Here is a 14,820-nt window from a genome sequence, read left to right on the forward strand (position 1 = left end):
TAAAGTAAACATATTTTTATTCCTGCACCTTTAATGAAATTCAAGGCTAAATATAACCCTGGTCTGCTCAAAGCAATCTACACGTTATTTGTCCGTCAATTAGTACACTAGGTAAACTGACCCTTTACAGGATTACAGTAAAAATAAAACGTCATTATTATTTAATTCAATGACCTCACGTGTCACTATCAAACCTCTATGATATAAGTTGATTAAAATGATGCTGTATGCATTTATTTTTAGTTTGCATCCAAATATGACTCTGTCACTGAATTAACGCGTCGTTTCCAATCATTATTTACTCACCGGCCAGTCCAGTGGGACCAGCTGACTGCTGCTACGACCATTACGCGGAGCTGTGTGCTCCAACGTGGAAACGTGGATTAAACGGAAAGGAAAGCGCGTATTTTGTTTTTCCATCACTTACAGTCAAACCTTCCCCATCCATCCGGGCCGGTGGGTGTTCACTACATTAGACAGTCCCGCCCCTCCTCTCACAGAGGCGCGCTTCGACCTCCGGGGAGCCAGAGGAGGGATGAGCCCTTAGAAAAAATGCGCCCACTGAATCCTAGTTACCGTTTATAAACCCCTAAATCCAGACAAATAACAGATAAAGGAACACAGCTGCGTGCTTCGCGATGGAGAGACTGAACTTTACGCACGGACCTGCCTCCACGAACGGGACGCCCATGCAGCCTTCACATGCGAACGATTTCGCTTTACCGATGTTCATGTTTGCCGGAGGCGCCATTGGGAATTTAATTGCCATATTCGTTCTCTCGGTATCAATACGGGAGAGGAAATCTTCAGCTTTCTACACGCTGGTGTGCGGTCTGGCGGTGACGGATCTCCTCGGCACCTGCCTGGCCAGCCCGCTCACCATCGCCAACTACCTGAACCCGAACGTGCTCAAGATCCCGCGCGTGTGCGAGTTTCACTCCTTCCTGCTGCTGTTTTTCGGTTTAACGGGACTGAGCATCATATGCGCCATGGCGGCCGAGCGGTACCTGGCCATATGCTGCCCGTACACCTACCAGCGGTGGCGGGTGGACCGCGGCTTCGCGCTGAAGTTCCTCTTCTCCATCTACGTCAGCCACACCGTCTTCTGCTGCCTGCCGGCGATGGGCGCGTCGGCCAGCGAGCTGCAACAGTCCGGCACGTGGTGCTTCATCAACTGGAGGACACCGGAGCCCGTGGCCGCCGCGTACTGCGTCCTGTACGGCGTCGTCAGCCTGCTGCTCATCCTGGGCACCATCGCGCTGAACCTGGCGGTGTGCTCGGCGCTGCTGCTGATGCGGCGGAGGAGCGCGCGGCTGCCCGTCACCGGGGGCAGCGTGAGGCGCAGGTGGACGGCGCTGTCCTCCACGGCGGAGGCGCAGATGATCGCGGTACTGGTGACGACCTCCGTGGTGGTTCTGGCCTGCTCGGCCCCGTTGGTGGTGAATTCCCTTATTGATGCTGCTTATGGGTCCCCCCTCTCTCTCTCTCTCTCTCTCTCTCTCTCTCTCTCTCTGAACAGAAATAGTGTGAGAAAAGGGGGTTCGCACGTTATGTTGTGAGGTTTAGCCACGTTGCATGCGTTGTTAACAGGAGTATCCAGATGGAACATATGAAATAGAAGTAGGCACAGTATCAGTCAGAGGTTTCAAGGCGCTTTCTCACTCATTCATGAGAAAATGTGCCCATGCAGAACTGGATTATTGTGTACACTCAATAATGCAAAATGTACTATCTCATTATGATGACTTACAGGACCTGTTTTTCAGTGGCTGACATGGGCTTCCATACATTAACCTACAACAGATGTAGATGGATTGTGATTCACTGCACTTGTATTTTCACCACTTCATAAAATATATGTAACATCCAGTTGAATCACGGTATCCTGCTATTATCGCAAATTGACAGCTTTAACTGTTTATTCATGACATTGGCCGTTCATTTACAAGGGATGGAAATTTAACTGTATGTTACAGTTATCACATACTGTAAGATACTGTTAGAAATGCACCGTTACAGCAATTTGTTACAGTGTAGGCAGAATGTTGTGTTTTAGATCTTGGCAGTTGAATCTAATGCATTTTACGTGAAATAATGTACTGTACAGTATTCATAGACATTAAACCTCTGACACGGGGTCACCTGTTGAAATGTACTGCACAAGCCAGACAGAACCAGTGGTTTACGTCTTAGGGTTAAAATAATGGGATGGTACACTTTTTTGAAGTGGAGTGCCAGATGAATATTAAAAATTAGGAAATATTCCAGTTGATATCAAACTCTATATGTGAAAACCCTTACTTGCTATTTAACATATTTTTTCTCCTCATAGATCCGTGTGTTTCACAACTGTTTCATTCTGGAACAAGACCCCAAAGCTGACCTGGCTTCCATCCGGATAGCCTCTGTGAACCCCATCCTGGACCCCTGGATCTACATCCTCCTCAGGAGGTCTCTGTTCCAGCGGATATTGAGTCTAACCAGGCGAGGAAGGAGGACACGCGGTGGCTCCTCTCCTAAAACACCAAGGAACCCGTTTCATCCCGAACTCACGGGGGAGAGTCCCGTTTTGACCCAGCTGATAGGCAACGCAAACATCACCGCTCTGCTGCCTTCTGCCGTCAAGTCCCCCACGCACAATGCAGACAGCCTCTGCCAGACTCCGACAGACTGAGGACGTGGTCTACGTAGGTCTGGCGCTCTCTCGTGCTGCGAGCAGCTCGATGCATTGGCCCTCACAGCTGTTGTCAGAGGGACGGAAAGACGGACGTCTCTGCCGACACACAATCTGGACGGGACCCTCTGGGTTACTGAAAGTTTATTCACCAACTAAAATTCGCTCATCTGCGTTTTCACAGACGTCTCCTGCAGTAACGCAGGACAGAATGAACAGTGGGACTGTGATGTTATTAGTGAAGGGCGATGATAAGACGGGTTGCAGCCTTTATTTTGTTCCTTTCACTGTCTTCGAGCTTCGCCTCGCGCGATCAGGGCTCAGATCAGCTTTACATAAGCGAAGGTACAGCTCGTTTCATCGGGAGGTGCAATAATTGACCAGAGACTCTTGGAATATCCTGTGCTGTAAGTCATGGATGCCATAAGGCTTCAGTAGAGGTTTCGTCATGTAGGCCCCAAGTAGGTTTAGACCTCCCTAAGTTACGACCATGCACAACAACAAGTTGAACTTGTTAGTTTTGTAAGAGAGATACATTTTAAACACTGTTAGGAGCTTAGTGCACTGACTAAATGACACAAATTCATGTTTTGAGATTATTAAAGATACTAGCGTGAGACTTGGTGTCTTTTGTCTCCATCTCGTGTCTGCTGTGATCAGATGGTGCTGATCACCTTTGAACCCTCTTCTTACAGGTGATCCTGACATTCAACTGCCTACCAAATGCGCTCCGCAGCTTTTAAGGTCATATTATGTTTCTGTTGAGGAATTTAACTCCATGTAAACTGGATGGACACTCAATGCGTCACAGACTATTCTTTGTGGTCTCCTAGACCTTTACCGCATTGGTGCTGACGCTAGGATGCACCTGTACTGCAGCATCATGACAGGTATGATGGGGCTTCATCGGCAGGACTTTCTTTTCAGAATGTTGTTAAAAATGTCTCCCGGGAGCCTTCTGCAGAGTTGCTGACATTGATACTGCATGAAATTATTTTAACGGTTAATTAATACTTTCCAGCTACAGACAGTTGCCTCCACAAATTCATCCTACATTCTTGGTCACTTAAGTGATATTCAGATGTTTTAATTTGAATTAACTGGGTTGAACTGGTATATAATGACTTTGGTTCCTTGGTGCAGACAGAGGACAGTAGACGGTTTCTTTAACCGAAACCTTAAAAAAGGACCCCAATTAACACCTGCTATCATAAATTGAACTGAATTGAAATTGAACGTGACACAGCAATATGTAAAATTATCATTCAAGTTTAGCTGGTAAATAATTCTGTATTCCTGCTGCATTAATACAAGCATTCATTAATAAAGATATTCACTTTGTTCAGTATTCCATAATGCATTTATTCCTTTCCCAACATTTAAAAATTCCATTTACTAAAGATAAGCAGACAACACTGTGCATAGCTGCACTTCAGTACAACATTTTTGTACCCGGACATAAATAAAAAAAATCTATGAACATCCATCTGCCTGGAGATCAATTGCAGACGAACAAAAAAATGTTACAATGTTTATAAAGTAAGCTTTCCTTCTCCATTCGCTAACATTTACATTCCAGTTGAAAGCATAAAAGGGAGACTAAACATCCGAATCATCAGTTTTATCCCAGTTAAGCTCACTATACAGAAACATTTGTATAAATTGGAAGGAAACTCATAAACCACACGTCCTACATGTCACAGGTAATTACTTTTATCTTGCTCACCTGCAAACAAGGCGCCTGTCTTCAGGTGCGCCAGCACCAAAAAGTGTTGCACCTTTTTCCCGAAAGCTTTTGGCAACATGAGGAAGAAAACACTTATAAATCCAAAAGTCTAAACACATCCGCTGCAGCAGCAGACCGTGACGTCGACCACGAGCGCGTCGGATGAGACTTTCTGCAGGTTGCATGTGAACGTTACATTCTAGAGTGAAAAGATTTTGTTGTTCGCTTGTTTAATAGTTTGGTTTGGACGTCTCACTGCTGTATACAATCCAATCACATTTCTCAGCTCTTGATATGTTTTGATGTTAAGTATTTTCAGGTAAAACCTCTATCTAATCACACAAGGGACGTACGAGGAGACCTCAACAAGATGTAGTGAATCCGACTGGCAGATGAAGTCTCCATTTTGTTTCTTGAAATGTCCCTAGCGAGCTAATGTTGATGGTTTTTGAAAGCAATTATGATGATTTCCCCCCTATTTACTATTTATTACTTTACAAAAATATTTGGGGCACAATCAGATGTCTAAGACATCAATGATCCACCCGTTGAAGACATTTCCCCAAAATCCTACAAAGAATGTCAGCTACAAACTATCTCAGCACTTAAGTTTTAAATGTAAATGACATTGTTTTTATTATTACTGATACTAGTTTGTCTCTGGCCCAGTGAGCTGTGATTCCTCCAGACTAAATAATGTGACAGTGTTATTCAGAGATGACAAACGCATTGCAGAAAATAGAGGCCATATTAATAACGCACCATCTTCTCACCCACATCTGTGGGGAAGCTGAAAAACCCTACACAAGCAACAACTGACCCCTTTACAAAAATGTAAACGACATTGTCCTTACAAAATAAATGAGCACAAATACCATGTTGATTTCCAACAAAAAAGTGACCTTATATTGCTGCAGTTATGTGCTCGGTGCTCACATATCCTACAATAGGAAGAGCAAGGGACAGATGTTTCCTAAATTAAGTAGTACTTCAAGCCGTTAAACGCTTTTCTATAATAAATGATTATTAGTTCACAGCTTTGTAGACAATGCACAGCAATAAAACCACTTCAATTACAGTTGAATCTTTAATTGCAAATGCAAACCTGTTATTTCATGAATGTCTCATTTTCAATGTGTTCTGAACTGCCGGCCACCAGCACGAGGAAAGAAAGCTTTTGAGTAAAACGCCACACCCTTAAAGTCACTTGACAGAACATCACAATGCTTTTCACATTTTGTTGTTTTATGATGTGAAAACTGAAACCAGGCCTGTGTTTAAAAGAAAGAAAGAAACAGGGGACGATGCAGCTTTGGTTCAAGCTGAACAGTCTGATGGAAGAGAAAATCTCCCCCAGCCGGAGAGGCCTCGCAGATCAATAAATACCAATAATCAATTTGAGAAATGCAAAATAATACATGTTAACGTCTCATATTTTTACATGGTTAGACTCCCTCAGAAAGATGGAACACGAAACTTCTTACAGTACGCCTGCCAAAAGGCTTGGTTTTGCTAAATCTAATGATTTATGAATTGTGAATTTAAATGTGCGCTCCATGATAACCAACAGTGAGATGAATTGTTCTGTTGGGGTGAAGGACAGATGTGTGGTCATTGACAACTCTGGGTGACAGAACTGGTCTCACTCTGGGGAGTTCCTCTTTGTTTAAAGACATGGAGGCGGCGTGACGAAAAGATGGCGGTTAAAACACTTTGTGACCACGACCGAATGTTCACTCATCTGCAGTTTTTGAGCAGTAGTTTCTTGCAGATATGTTTTTCTTTTTTATTATTTTTCTTTAAGCGTTTTTGTTTAGGCACTTGTAATTTTGAGGGACATTGGAAAGTGAGTGCAGTCTAAATGCTACTGTTGCCATGCCAACATACCCAAAATGACAATGCTAACATGCTGATATTCATCATGTATATTTACCATGTTCACCGTGTTAGTATAGCATGCTAGTATGCTAACATTAACGCTAAACACAGAGTACAGCTGAGGCTGATGGGAATTGTCCTTGTGCAGGAATTAAGTGATGAATTTTGACCTGGTCAGGACGCAAGAACAAAGTCAGAAGGTCACAAGAGTCACAATCCACCGTGAGGCGGAAACAAATAACAACTAATGTTAGACAATCAGTTCAAACGCTTAAAACCACAAAAATCAACTGAGTGATTTATCACCAGAAGACCATGAATACCTGGTGGTGGAGTAACATTTCCATCCATGGAGCTAGCATCAGGGAAATGCCCTACTTAATTCATTATTATGTCATCGCACCAAATCTGAAGACTGAGGCCCGATGAGCGTCAGACTCGCCTGCATGAAGAGTTTAAAGAATGCATTGCGTAACAATTCAAACTGATTTTTCGTCTTCACATCATTACAGCGGTGGCTCATGTAGAAAAATGATGTACCTTAATACGAAATGCCCCAAACCAGCATGTTACAGTTTTCTGCTGATGTTTGTTCATTTAAAAAAATGTTGGACTGTTGTTTTGGCGCAAGTTAACATTCACCAATAATTACAGCTGACAACATTTCTTCTGAAAGTGAAAAAATAAAATAACCCAAAATCAAAAAGTATGGCTAGTTGTGAAAACAAAACTTATTCAGACAGTTCAGGGAAGGTCGTTCATCAGCTACCAGTCCACCTGCTGGGACACTGGGCCAAAAGTCCTGAAACCAGGTGATTAAAGTAGTTTCCTCTCAAACAAATCACATACAGATGGTACCAAACTAATAAATAAACAACGACACACAGCAGACCTGTCAGGAAGTGAAGTTTAGAAACGGAGGAGGGCGGGAGAGGTCACGCCGCCGGCCGCCTCGTTCTCCCCATCCAGAACAAACAGCGCTTGCCTTCAGTCTGGTGTTGGGAGCCGGGCTGTGTCCCGCTGCTGGGAGGGGGGGGGGGGGGGGGGGGGGGGGCGGCTACACAGTCATGTCTATGACGGACCCCTCCCTCACACCACGTACTGGTGGTCGCTGTTGTATTTTGACGTGTAGGCCTGCCGGCTGTACTGGAAGTGGTCGGTGAGCACGTTGTTCCAGTTGTGCTGCTGCTCTGAGCCGTGGTGGAAAGGCACTGAGCCGTTGGCCTGGAGCTTCTCCAGCACCGGGTTGTCAAAGGACACCAGGTCCTGATTGGAGCTTGGCAGCTTTTTCTTCTCCTTGTTGGCGTCATACTTGGCCTGTTGGTAGAGACAGACAAGTAGAGTTTAAACAAGTGGGTCTCCTGCAGCAAGGAAAGAAATGTGGAGAATATCCGACACACCCGGACTATAAAAGAGAAAAATGATTCTAGTCTCCTCGCTTCTGCCTTCCCTCTTTCCTAATTCCTCCCTTAACCCCCCTTCCTTCAATCAAGCGGTCCGGTCAGCTCACCTTGTTGTAGAGGAAGACCCCGACAATGGCCGTCATCATACCCATGACGTTGGTGAGGGTGACCGGGTTGCGCAGCATCAGCAACGAGATGCTGATGACCATGATCCTCTTGGTGGCGTTGGCGACGGCGTAGCTGAGCGGGCTGACGATGTTCAGCACGCTGAAGGCGATGACGTTCTGAGCGAAGTTGCAAAATCCGCTGATGAGCAGAAGGACAAAGGTCCCCGTCCATTCTGAGACGTCGGCCTGGAAGGACAGCAGCGCGCTCGGAGTCACAAAACACGCCGGATGCCGCACAACTGCGTCGACGTCGCAAAAAGACGGCGCCGTTACTCACCAGATCACCATTTACCAGAAACACAGAGAGATCCACCAGAACCCAGGTGGGCACCATGAAGATGACAGCATTAAAGCCCAGGATGTTGAGCAGCCTTAAGTGGTGGATCCTCGTGTCGCGCAACACCTTCAGGGAGGAAAGGTTCAATTTAGGAAAACAGAGTCAACTTCAACCGCCTCCTTAAAACAATCCCTCAAGGTAAACCTAAATAATCAGAGCCATGGTAGTTTTTAAATGGGGTGTCTTTTTTCACCAACTCGACGGTTGTGATCAATAATCAGTGTGATGTGTTGTGCTGGTACCGAATTACCGGACAGGCAAAGAAAGAAAGAAATTGGGGGACGTTGTTTGAATGGAATAATCTGGCAGACGCAGTTGGGGTATCTGAACTACACAAATTCACCTCAAACACATTTATCACAACACCGGTACATACAGAAATAATGGAAAGACTCCTCTGATGCAGTGTTAATTTCGTCGACGAAAACTATGACGAAAAATTTCCGTTAACGAACCTTTTTTCCATGACTAAGACGTGATGAAAAACGATCTTAAAAAATAAAAACTATGACTAAATCTATTCTAACTTTCGTTAACGAGACGAGACTCACATGTTGGTGGTTGACGAAGTCACGATACTTTTCCCCCCTAAATTCGCACGCAGCCAACAGACAACAGACAGACAAAGTACGGCGGATATTAACGTGTCATGATGACGTCATCCACGAACCCAGAACCCTCGCAGCGGTGCAGCGGTGGTTCTTGCACCGACTACGGACCGCGACGACTATTTTACGCTTCGGCGAGTTTGAATGTGGCTTCGTTAGTTTAGCTCAGCTGTCTCGGTTTAGCTGACTGTTAGCAGGCTGAAGCCGCGCTGCTTCACAGAAACATGAAGACCCGTTTAAAGACTGTCGGACCTTTCTGCTCTGTTCTCTGGCGACGGCAGGCAGCGTTTCCTCGGATGGATGAGACGGTCCGTTACAAACGCGTCTAACATAATACACTCATTGCAGGTTCTGAAGCCAAGAAAATAATGTATTGCACCGATTGTAGGACGTTAAGGGGTCTCTTTTGTTGGGACAGTGGAAACAATAAAGGACCATGAAGTTTCAAAAGCATTGCAAGTAAACAGACAAAGACAACAAAGTGTTGCGTTTAGATCCCTGGTCCTCATGAAGTTGTTACACCTTTGCCAATTTGTTAAATTGCCTTGCAAATAAATGCTTTGCTCTTTGTTAAAATCCAAATCCTTTCATGTAATGATTTTTCACATGTCATTTATATCAGCTCACACAAACACTTCAACCATTTGTTCTTGGCCCGGCTCCTCCGTCACATTTTACAACCCGTTGTGGCCCGCGAGTCAAAAAGTTTGCCGACCGCTGCTATAGACCTGTCCTATAGGAGGGACATCTAATGGACAACCAAGTACTACAAGCTAGACTATTATGCAGCTGTAGACACAGCACAGGGGGTCCCTGGGCCTGAGAAGGGAAGAAAAGGAGTTTAATATGGCTATTTAATGTGACTAAAACTAATTACATTTTAGTCTAGTTTTCGTCGACGAAAACTAGACTAAAACAAAGAAGGATTAAAATGACTAAATGTGACTAAAACTAATATGCATTTTTCGTCTAAAGACTAAGACTAAATCAAAAATAGCTGCCAAAATTAACACTGCTCCAATGAAAGTTAGAGGTTCCTTATGAAACCTTAGTTGCCACTTCTGTTTTTTTTTTTTTAAACAAAACATGGCACCTAAAAAAAATAAAATAATGCACGGTCACACAAGTTCACAAACCAGGAGGTTCAGGTCCAGGACTTTCACAGAAAAGCCACCAGGTTGATTTCAATTCCACCCACTGACACCCGCCTGAGTGGGATTTACCTTCTTGGAGAAGATGTTCTGCAGAGAGAAGCAGAGCGTGGCAGCCAGAGCACTGATGAGTCCAGACACGTCGAAGGACAGCTCCGTCGCCGTGGCCAGCAGCACTCCCCCAATGATGGGGATGAGCGATACGTAAACCTACAAAAAAGGGGAAAAAGGGACCACAGAGATGCAATAAACACTTCAGTTTTATCAAAACAGCAGTCGCTCCTTTGGGGGCTGTTTCCTAATCAAGCGAATTGTTGGTTGCATTCCTCTGAAGATGAGCGGCCTGTTGTCTGGCTTGTAAAAGTAATAGCTGTGCAGTCAAAAAAAATCAATAACCCTTTATCACAGTAACTGGAAGTCTAATAATGGTGTATTTCTTTGCATAGAAAATGTATTTTCTATGCAAAGAAAAAACAAAATACATCTTTTTCCAACATCTTTGAAATAGAAAATGAACCCTTCTATCTGACACCACACAAACGTCACAGGCCGTTACGGCAAGATTTATTTACTTTTTGAAATTGCTGAATCCCTCGTGTATCCACTCACTAAGCCATTCTGTCCTCCTCAAACCAACCACACAGACAGAAAACTGCACTGAAAAGTAATTTCTCTCGTAAAGAAATAATAATCACAAACATAAGAAACAAGAATGAGGATCTCTGTTGCAACAGTATCAAAACAAAAAAATAATAACTAGTTGGGTATGTGCTTTAGCCAAAACACGACTAAACTCTTCCCCAAAACGTTGGTTGTCGGTTGATGATTAAACATTTTAAAACAGGATGTGGTGCTAGAAAGGAACTTTGTTATATCCTTTGTAAATGCACAGATCATGCAGTTAAAACAGTATGTTTAACTCAAGCACACTTTGTGAGGCGGCTCCACCGTAAACTCTACATTTATGATGCTGGGTGCAATTTTCACGCATTGTGATGTTTGAACAGCCGGCATTCAGCACAGCAGAGTTAAATACGAAACCTCTGAACTGAGATACATTGCCTTTCACAGAGTAGTTGGTCGTGATCTTCTGGTTCTTCGGTACAGCGCATGTGAGGCCCGCTGCTCCTCAAACAAGACCTCGTCACACACACACACACACACACACGTCATCAACACCTACGTTCCGGGTCCACGGGTCGAGTAAACACGACGCACTGCTGTGAGACTCAAAAGGTGCCATAATTCACATTTGGCTGAGCTAGATTGTAAGATGTTCAACCAACAGGATTAACCGACAGCATCTATTCCAGAGATGTTCAACGGTGCTCTTGTTAAGGCCTCCCTCTTTCTTTGAATCAAGATCTGATTTGTTTTCAATGACAGCGCTGCAAGTTCAAGGTATAATATAGTAGATAATCAATTTGGCAGTTGATCTGATCTCACCCATGCATTCATAAAATGATATGATAGGTGTTAACTGAGATCATCCTCACCATCGCAATCAATGCAAGAAAGTGCAAAATTTCTAAAGCCTCACATTAAGCCAAAGAAGGAAATCCCAGAGATAAAAAAAACATACATCACTTTATTTAAGACCCTGTGCTGCTTTCAGGGAACCTGAAAAATAAACCTGCCACTTTTCGATCTTGGCGTCACTGAAATAGATATCCTAAATTACAAATAAATACCTTCATACTTTACAGGTTTCCTTCCTCTAACAGAGCTATTTTGAGGATTTAAAAAGGAACTCATGTCAAACAATGAATGGATGCGCCTTACAGGTTATTTGTTTCCTAAAGACCAGAAAATCTAGTTCTCATTATACTCTGCACTGGAAACTACCTAAAGCCTCTGCAGCAGCTGCACAAAGCGCCTACAGTATGAAATGTAAGTGAGTCAATTTAGGGATTTCTAAGTTTAAATAAAAGGTAAAGGTTAAGGAATACGCCCCTCCAACCCTCCCAGAAGAAACACTTGATCAACTTCAGGGCCAAAAGCCCCTGCAGGTGGCTGTAATATGACACTCGGTACAATGCCACATCACCACTGCGCAGTCTGAGGCAGCGAGGCCGCCTCGGGGTGAAAGAGAGCGAGCTCTGTGCAACAACGTTCTCACCTTGGTGGTTTGCTTCTCCTTCATGATAATCCTTGATAAAAGCACCACCCATATTGGCATTGTGGCTTTCACTGTGAAGAGAAACAAAGAACAACGTCAGTTTGGAAGCGTGACACTGCGTTTGTTTCCGTGACACACGCGGAACAAAATCTTCATCAAACACACCTTGCGTACATTTGGGTTTGTCCCGGTGAGTGTTACCAACAACAATGAACGAGGTTGGTTTAAGATCGGATACTCCCTTTTTATTTAAAAAGGGGCCTAAAAGCCATCGAAAACACATACTTCGATTGTGAAGCATCAAAACTACAATCAGCACTGTTGAAAACTGATCACCGAGGTTGAGAGAGAGAGAGAGAGAGAGAGAGAGAGAGAGAGAGAGAGAGAGAGAGAGAGAGAGAGAGAGAGAGAGAGAGAGGGCAACTCTGACATTGTGTTATCAGGTTTTTTTTTAATGATATTTACAACTTTGTTAACACTGGGTTAACAATGGGTATTTAAAATAGGTTGGACGATGTCTTAGTAGGCCAACCGCTGAAGTGAGCATTGCCCTGGTTCCCTCAAAAGAAATCCAGTGGGATTTGTCAATTGGGTGTTGAAATACTGCAGAAAATGAGCTCCTAGGCAAAGATTATCTTCATACATTGAAAAACAACATTGACGAATATCAAAGCACAAATGCAATTGGCAGAGGTAAAAGGTTAATGTTGAAAGAACAAAAAATATTCAATAAAATGTATTGTATTGTATTGTACATGGTCAAATTGTAGTGTACATGTTAAACAAAGATGTACAGTGGGAGTACTGGTGTGAGGAATGGGATGTATTCACTGCAGTGGTTTCAGCTTGTAAACCCAGTTGAGACTTGGCCAAATTAGGTGCTAAGACAACACAGGTTCTTTAAGGTTGTGTTTGGGCAATTTTAAGTGCACCAATATAAGCACTCAGGTGGTAGTAATTTTAGGAAGCCCTAATTAGCGTATAACAGCTACTTCAAGGTTAACAGAATATTTTAGTGAAGTAAAGCAGTCTTAATAGGCCTGCAATAAATCCCACTGTCACGAAAGCTGCTCAGCTTTTATTTGTTAAATAGTAGTGTTATCAGACTGAACTAACTTGGTTTTGGCGTGGTGTGACGTCAAGTTACCCAACAGAGAGGCACCACAGAAACAAAATCAGCTGATTTCGATTCGGCAAAGATCAAAAGGTGAAGACGGCCACGCAGTAATGGACCCCCCCACCTGACGTAGTAACTATACGAGCCATAGTTAAGTTGGCTAGCTAGCTAACAGGAGCAAGGTAACGTTAGTGATTTTTAAATATAACCTAAAGCTGACACATTTGTAGTTAGAGGACCCGAGGAAAACGCATCTCCCCCACAAAAGCCTGTCCTTTCAGGACCTTCACGACGCCAGACCACTGCGGGGCCCGGCAGCGAGTTAATTAACGAATGTTGGTGCCGCAGAGTTGTCCGGCGTTAGCCGCGAAGCTAACATCAGCTGACGGCTACAGACACATCGTCGAGTTACCTCCGGTTATCACGTTATCTCCCATATGAAGACAAATGGCCTGCACTCACCGGTGTGCGCGTACGAAACCGGTACTTTCCATATGCTGAAGTGAGCCGACACAGATGCAAAGTATTTCCCGAAAGCTAAAGGCAGGATGTACCACTGGTAGTACTTGCTGGGCAGTTCTGATTTGGGGACTCCCCATGCCCGCAACAACGGCGGGAGGAAAACGACGATGGAAATGATATGAAACAGAGAGACTGTGACCGGGTACGGAAATCCATTGAGGATAATTTTGTTGACGATGTTGCCCCCCGAGCTGACCGTGTACCAGCCCACACACAGGAAAACTATCCGGATCCCTTCCCTAACAGGGGGCCGGTCCGCCGCAGCCATCTTCCAGCGCGGAGTGACGAGTCACCGGTGTGGGTGTGTGTGGCTCACCGGGGGAGGGAGGGAGGGAGGCGGCGCTGCTTGACCACGACCAGGAAGGGGCACGCACGGCTTCCGGCGACAGGCTTCAGAATAAAAGCATTTAAAGGGTATGCGGTTATTAAGTTAACGTAACAGGCCCCCGAGCTGCAGTCAAATGTGATATATTTGTTGGTGTCATCTGTCATTGAGATATACATTTAAATAAATAAATAAGAAATACTCAGTATACACAATCATATGTGGTGATTTGGAGGTTTATGGTATTTTAAAATGTTTTCAAAATAGCTTTTCTCCGGGTTTATTTTGAAATGCCACTTATCTCAGGCCTTAGTATGAATAAATTAGTGAAAGTCATACACATAATATATTAAAACCGGCAAACTTTAGGTCGGAAAATCCTGCATTTAGGGCTGCGTGTAAATCTGCTTGTATAATATAATCATTTCATTTGATTAGTATAAAGACATAACGGTTTCCTCAGTCTCAGTACTCAGACAGTTAATTACCTTATTTTCAGAAACAGCCCAGAAGAGACACACAAACTAAAATAGCACATTGGAGTATGAATGTTTCATTGTTAAGGTACATTTGAAAATGTTACATAAAATCGGACATATCATTTTTCTGTTGAAGTAATTGATCAAAACAGCTACAATTGTATTAACAAAAGACCAATGCGTGAATCGCTCAATTGTCTCATGAGCTTTGGAATGTTGTCAAACTTCAAGTGTATACTGGGAATAAGTCTAAATTAATTTAAAAGCGATGTGCACATAGATTCTACATTTGCCAGTTAGGTTGAAAAAGTATT

At 43.8% G+C, this 14,820-nt stretch overlaps 2 protein-coding genes across 3 annotated transcripts; one reads left to right on the forward strand and one right to left on the reverse strand.

Moving 5' to 3' along the window:
• Positions 1-501: 501 nt before the first annotated feature.
• LOC120823727 (prostaglandin E2 receptor EP4 subtype-like) lies at positions 502-4,027 on the forward strand. 2 transcript variants are annotated; one of them, XM_040183960.2, is made up of 2 exons: positions 502-1,439; positions 2,333-4,027. In XM_040183960.2, the coding sequence occupies exons 1-2, from the start codon at positions 639-641 to the stop codon at positions 2,672-2,674; spliced, it is 1,143 nt and encodes a 380-aa protein (XP_040039894.2). In that variant the 5' UTR covers positions 502-638; the 3' UTR covers positions 2,675-4,027. The 2 variants fall into 2 exon arrangements, with proteins under 2 accessions (XP_040039894.2, XP_077964376.1); XM_078108250.1 differs by having other exon boundaries at positions 502-1,388.
• Positions 4,028-5,473: 1,446 nt separating this feature from the next.
• On the reverse strand, positions 5,474-14,063 carry slc35e1 (solute carrier family 35 member E1). Its single transcript, XM_040183961.2, has 6 exons — positions 13,643-14,063; positions 12,064-12,134; positions 10,017-10,154; positions 8,126-8,251; positions 7,789-8,034; positions 5,474-7,595 (listed from the first exon to the last, which is right to left on the reverse strand). The coding sequence occupies exons 1-6, from the start codon at positions 13,968-13,970 to the stop codon at positions 7,368-7,370; spliced, it is 1,137 nt and encodes a 378-aa protein (XP_040039895.1). The 5' UTR covers positions 13,971-14,063; the 3' UTR covers positions 5,474-7,367.
• Between the last annotated feature and the right edge of the window lie 757 nt (positions 14,064-14,820).

This window comes from Gasterosteus aculeatus, chromosome 8, assembly GCF_964276395.1.
Source record: "Gasterosteus aculeatus chromosome 8, fGasAcu3.hap1.1, whole genome shotgun sequence".
NCBI classification, from domain to species: domain Eukaryota; kingdom Metazoa; phylum Chordata; class Actinopteri; order Perciformes; family Gasterosteidae; genus Gasterosteus; species Gasterosteus aculeatus.

Coding starts and splice junctions, on each gene's coding strand:
- LOC120823727 (XM_040183960.2), top strand. CDS start 639: ATGGAGAGACTGAACTTTACGCACGGACCTGCCTCCACGAACGGGACG. Junction 1,440..2,332: donor CCTGCTCGGCCCCGTTGGTG/GTGAATTCCCTT, acceptor TTCTCCTCATAG/ATCCGTGTGTTTCACAACTG.
- slc35e1 (XM_040183961.2), bottom strand. CDS start 13,970: ATGGCTGCGGCGGACCGGCCCCCTGTTAGGGAAGGGATCCGGATAGTT. Junction 12,135..13,642: donor GGTTTCGTACGCGCACACCG/GTGAGTGCAGGC, acceptor TTCTCTTCACAG/TGAAAGCCACAATGCCAATA. Junction 10,155..12,063: donor AGGAGAAGCAAACCACCAAG/GTGAGAACGTTG, acceptor CCTTTTTTGTAG/GTTTACGTATCGCTCATCCC.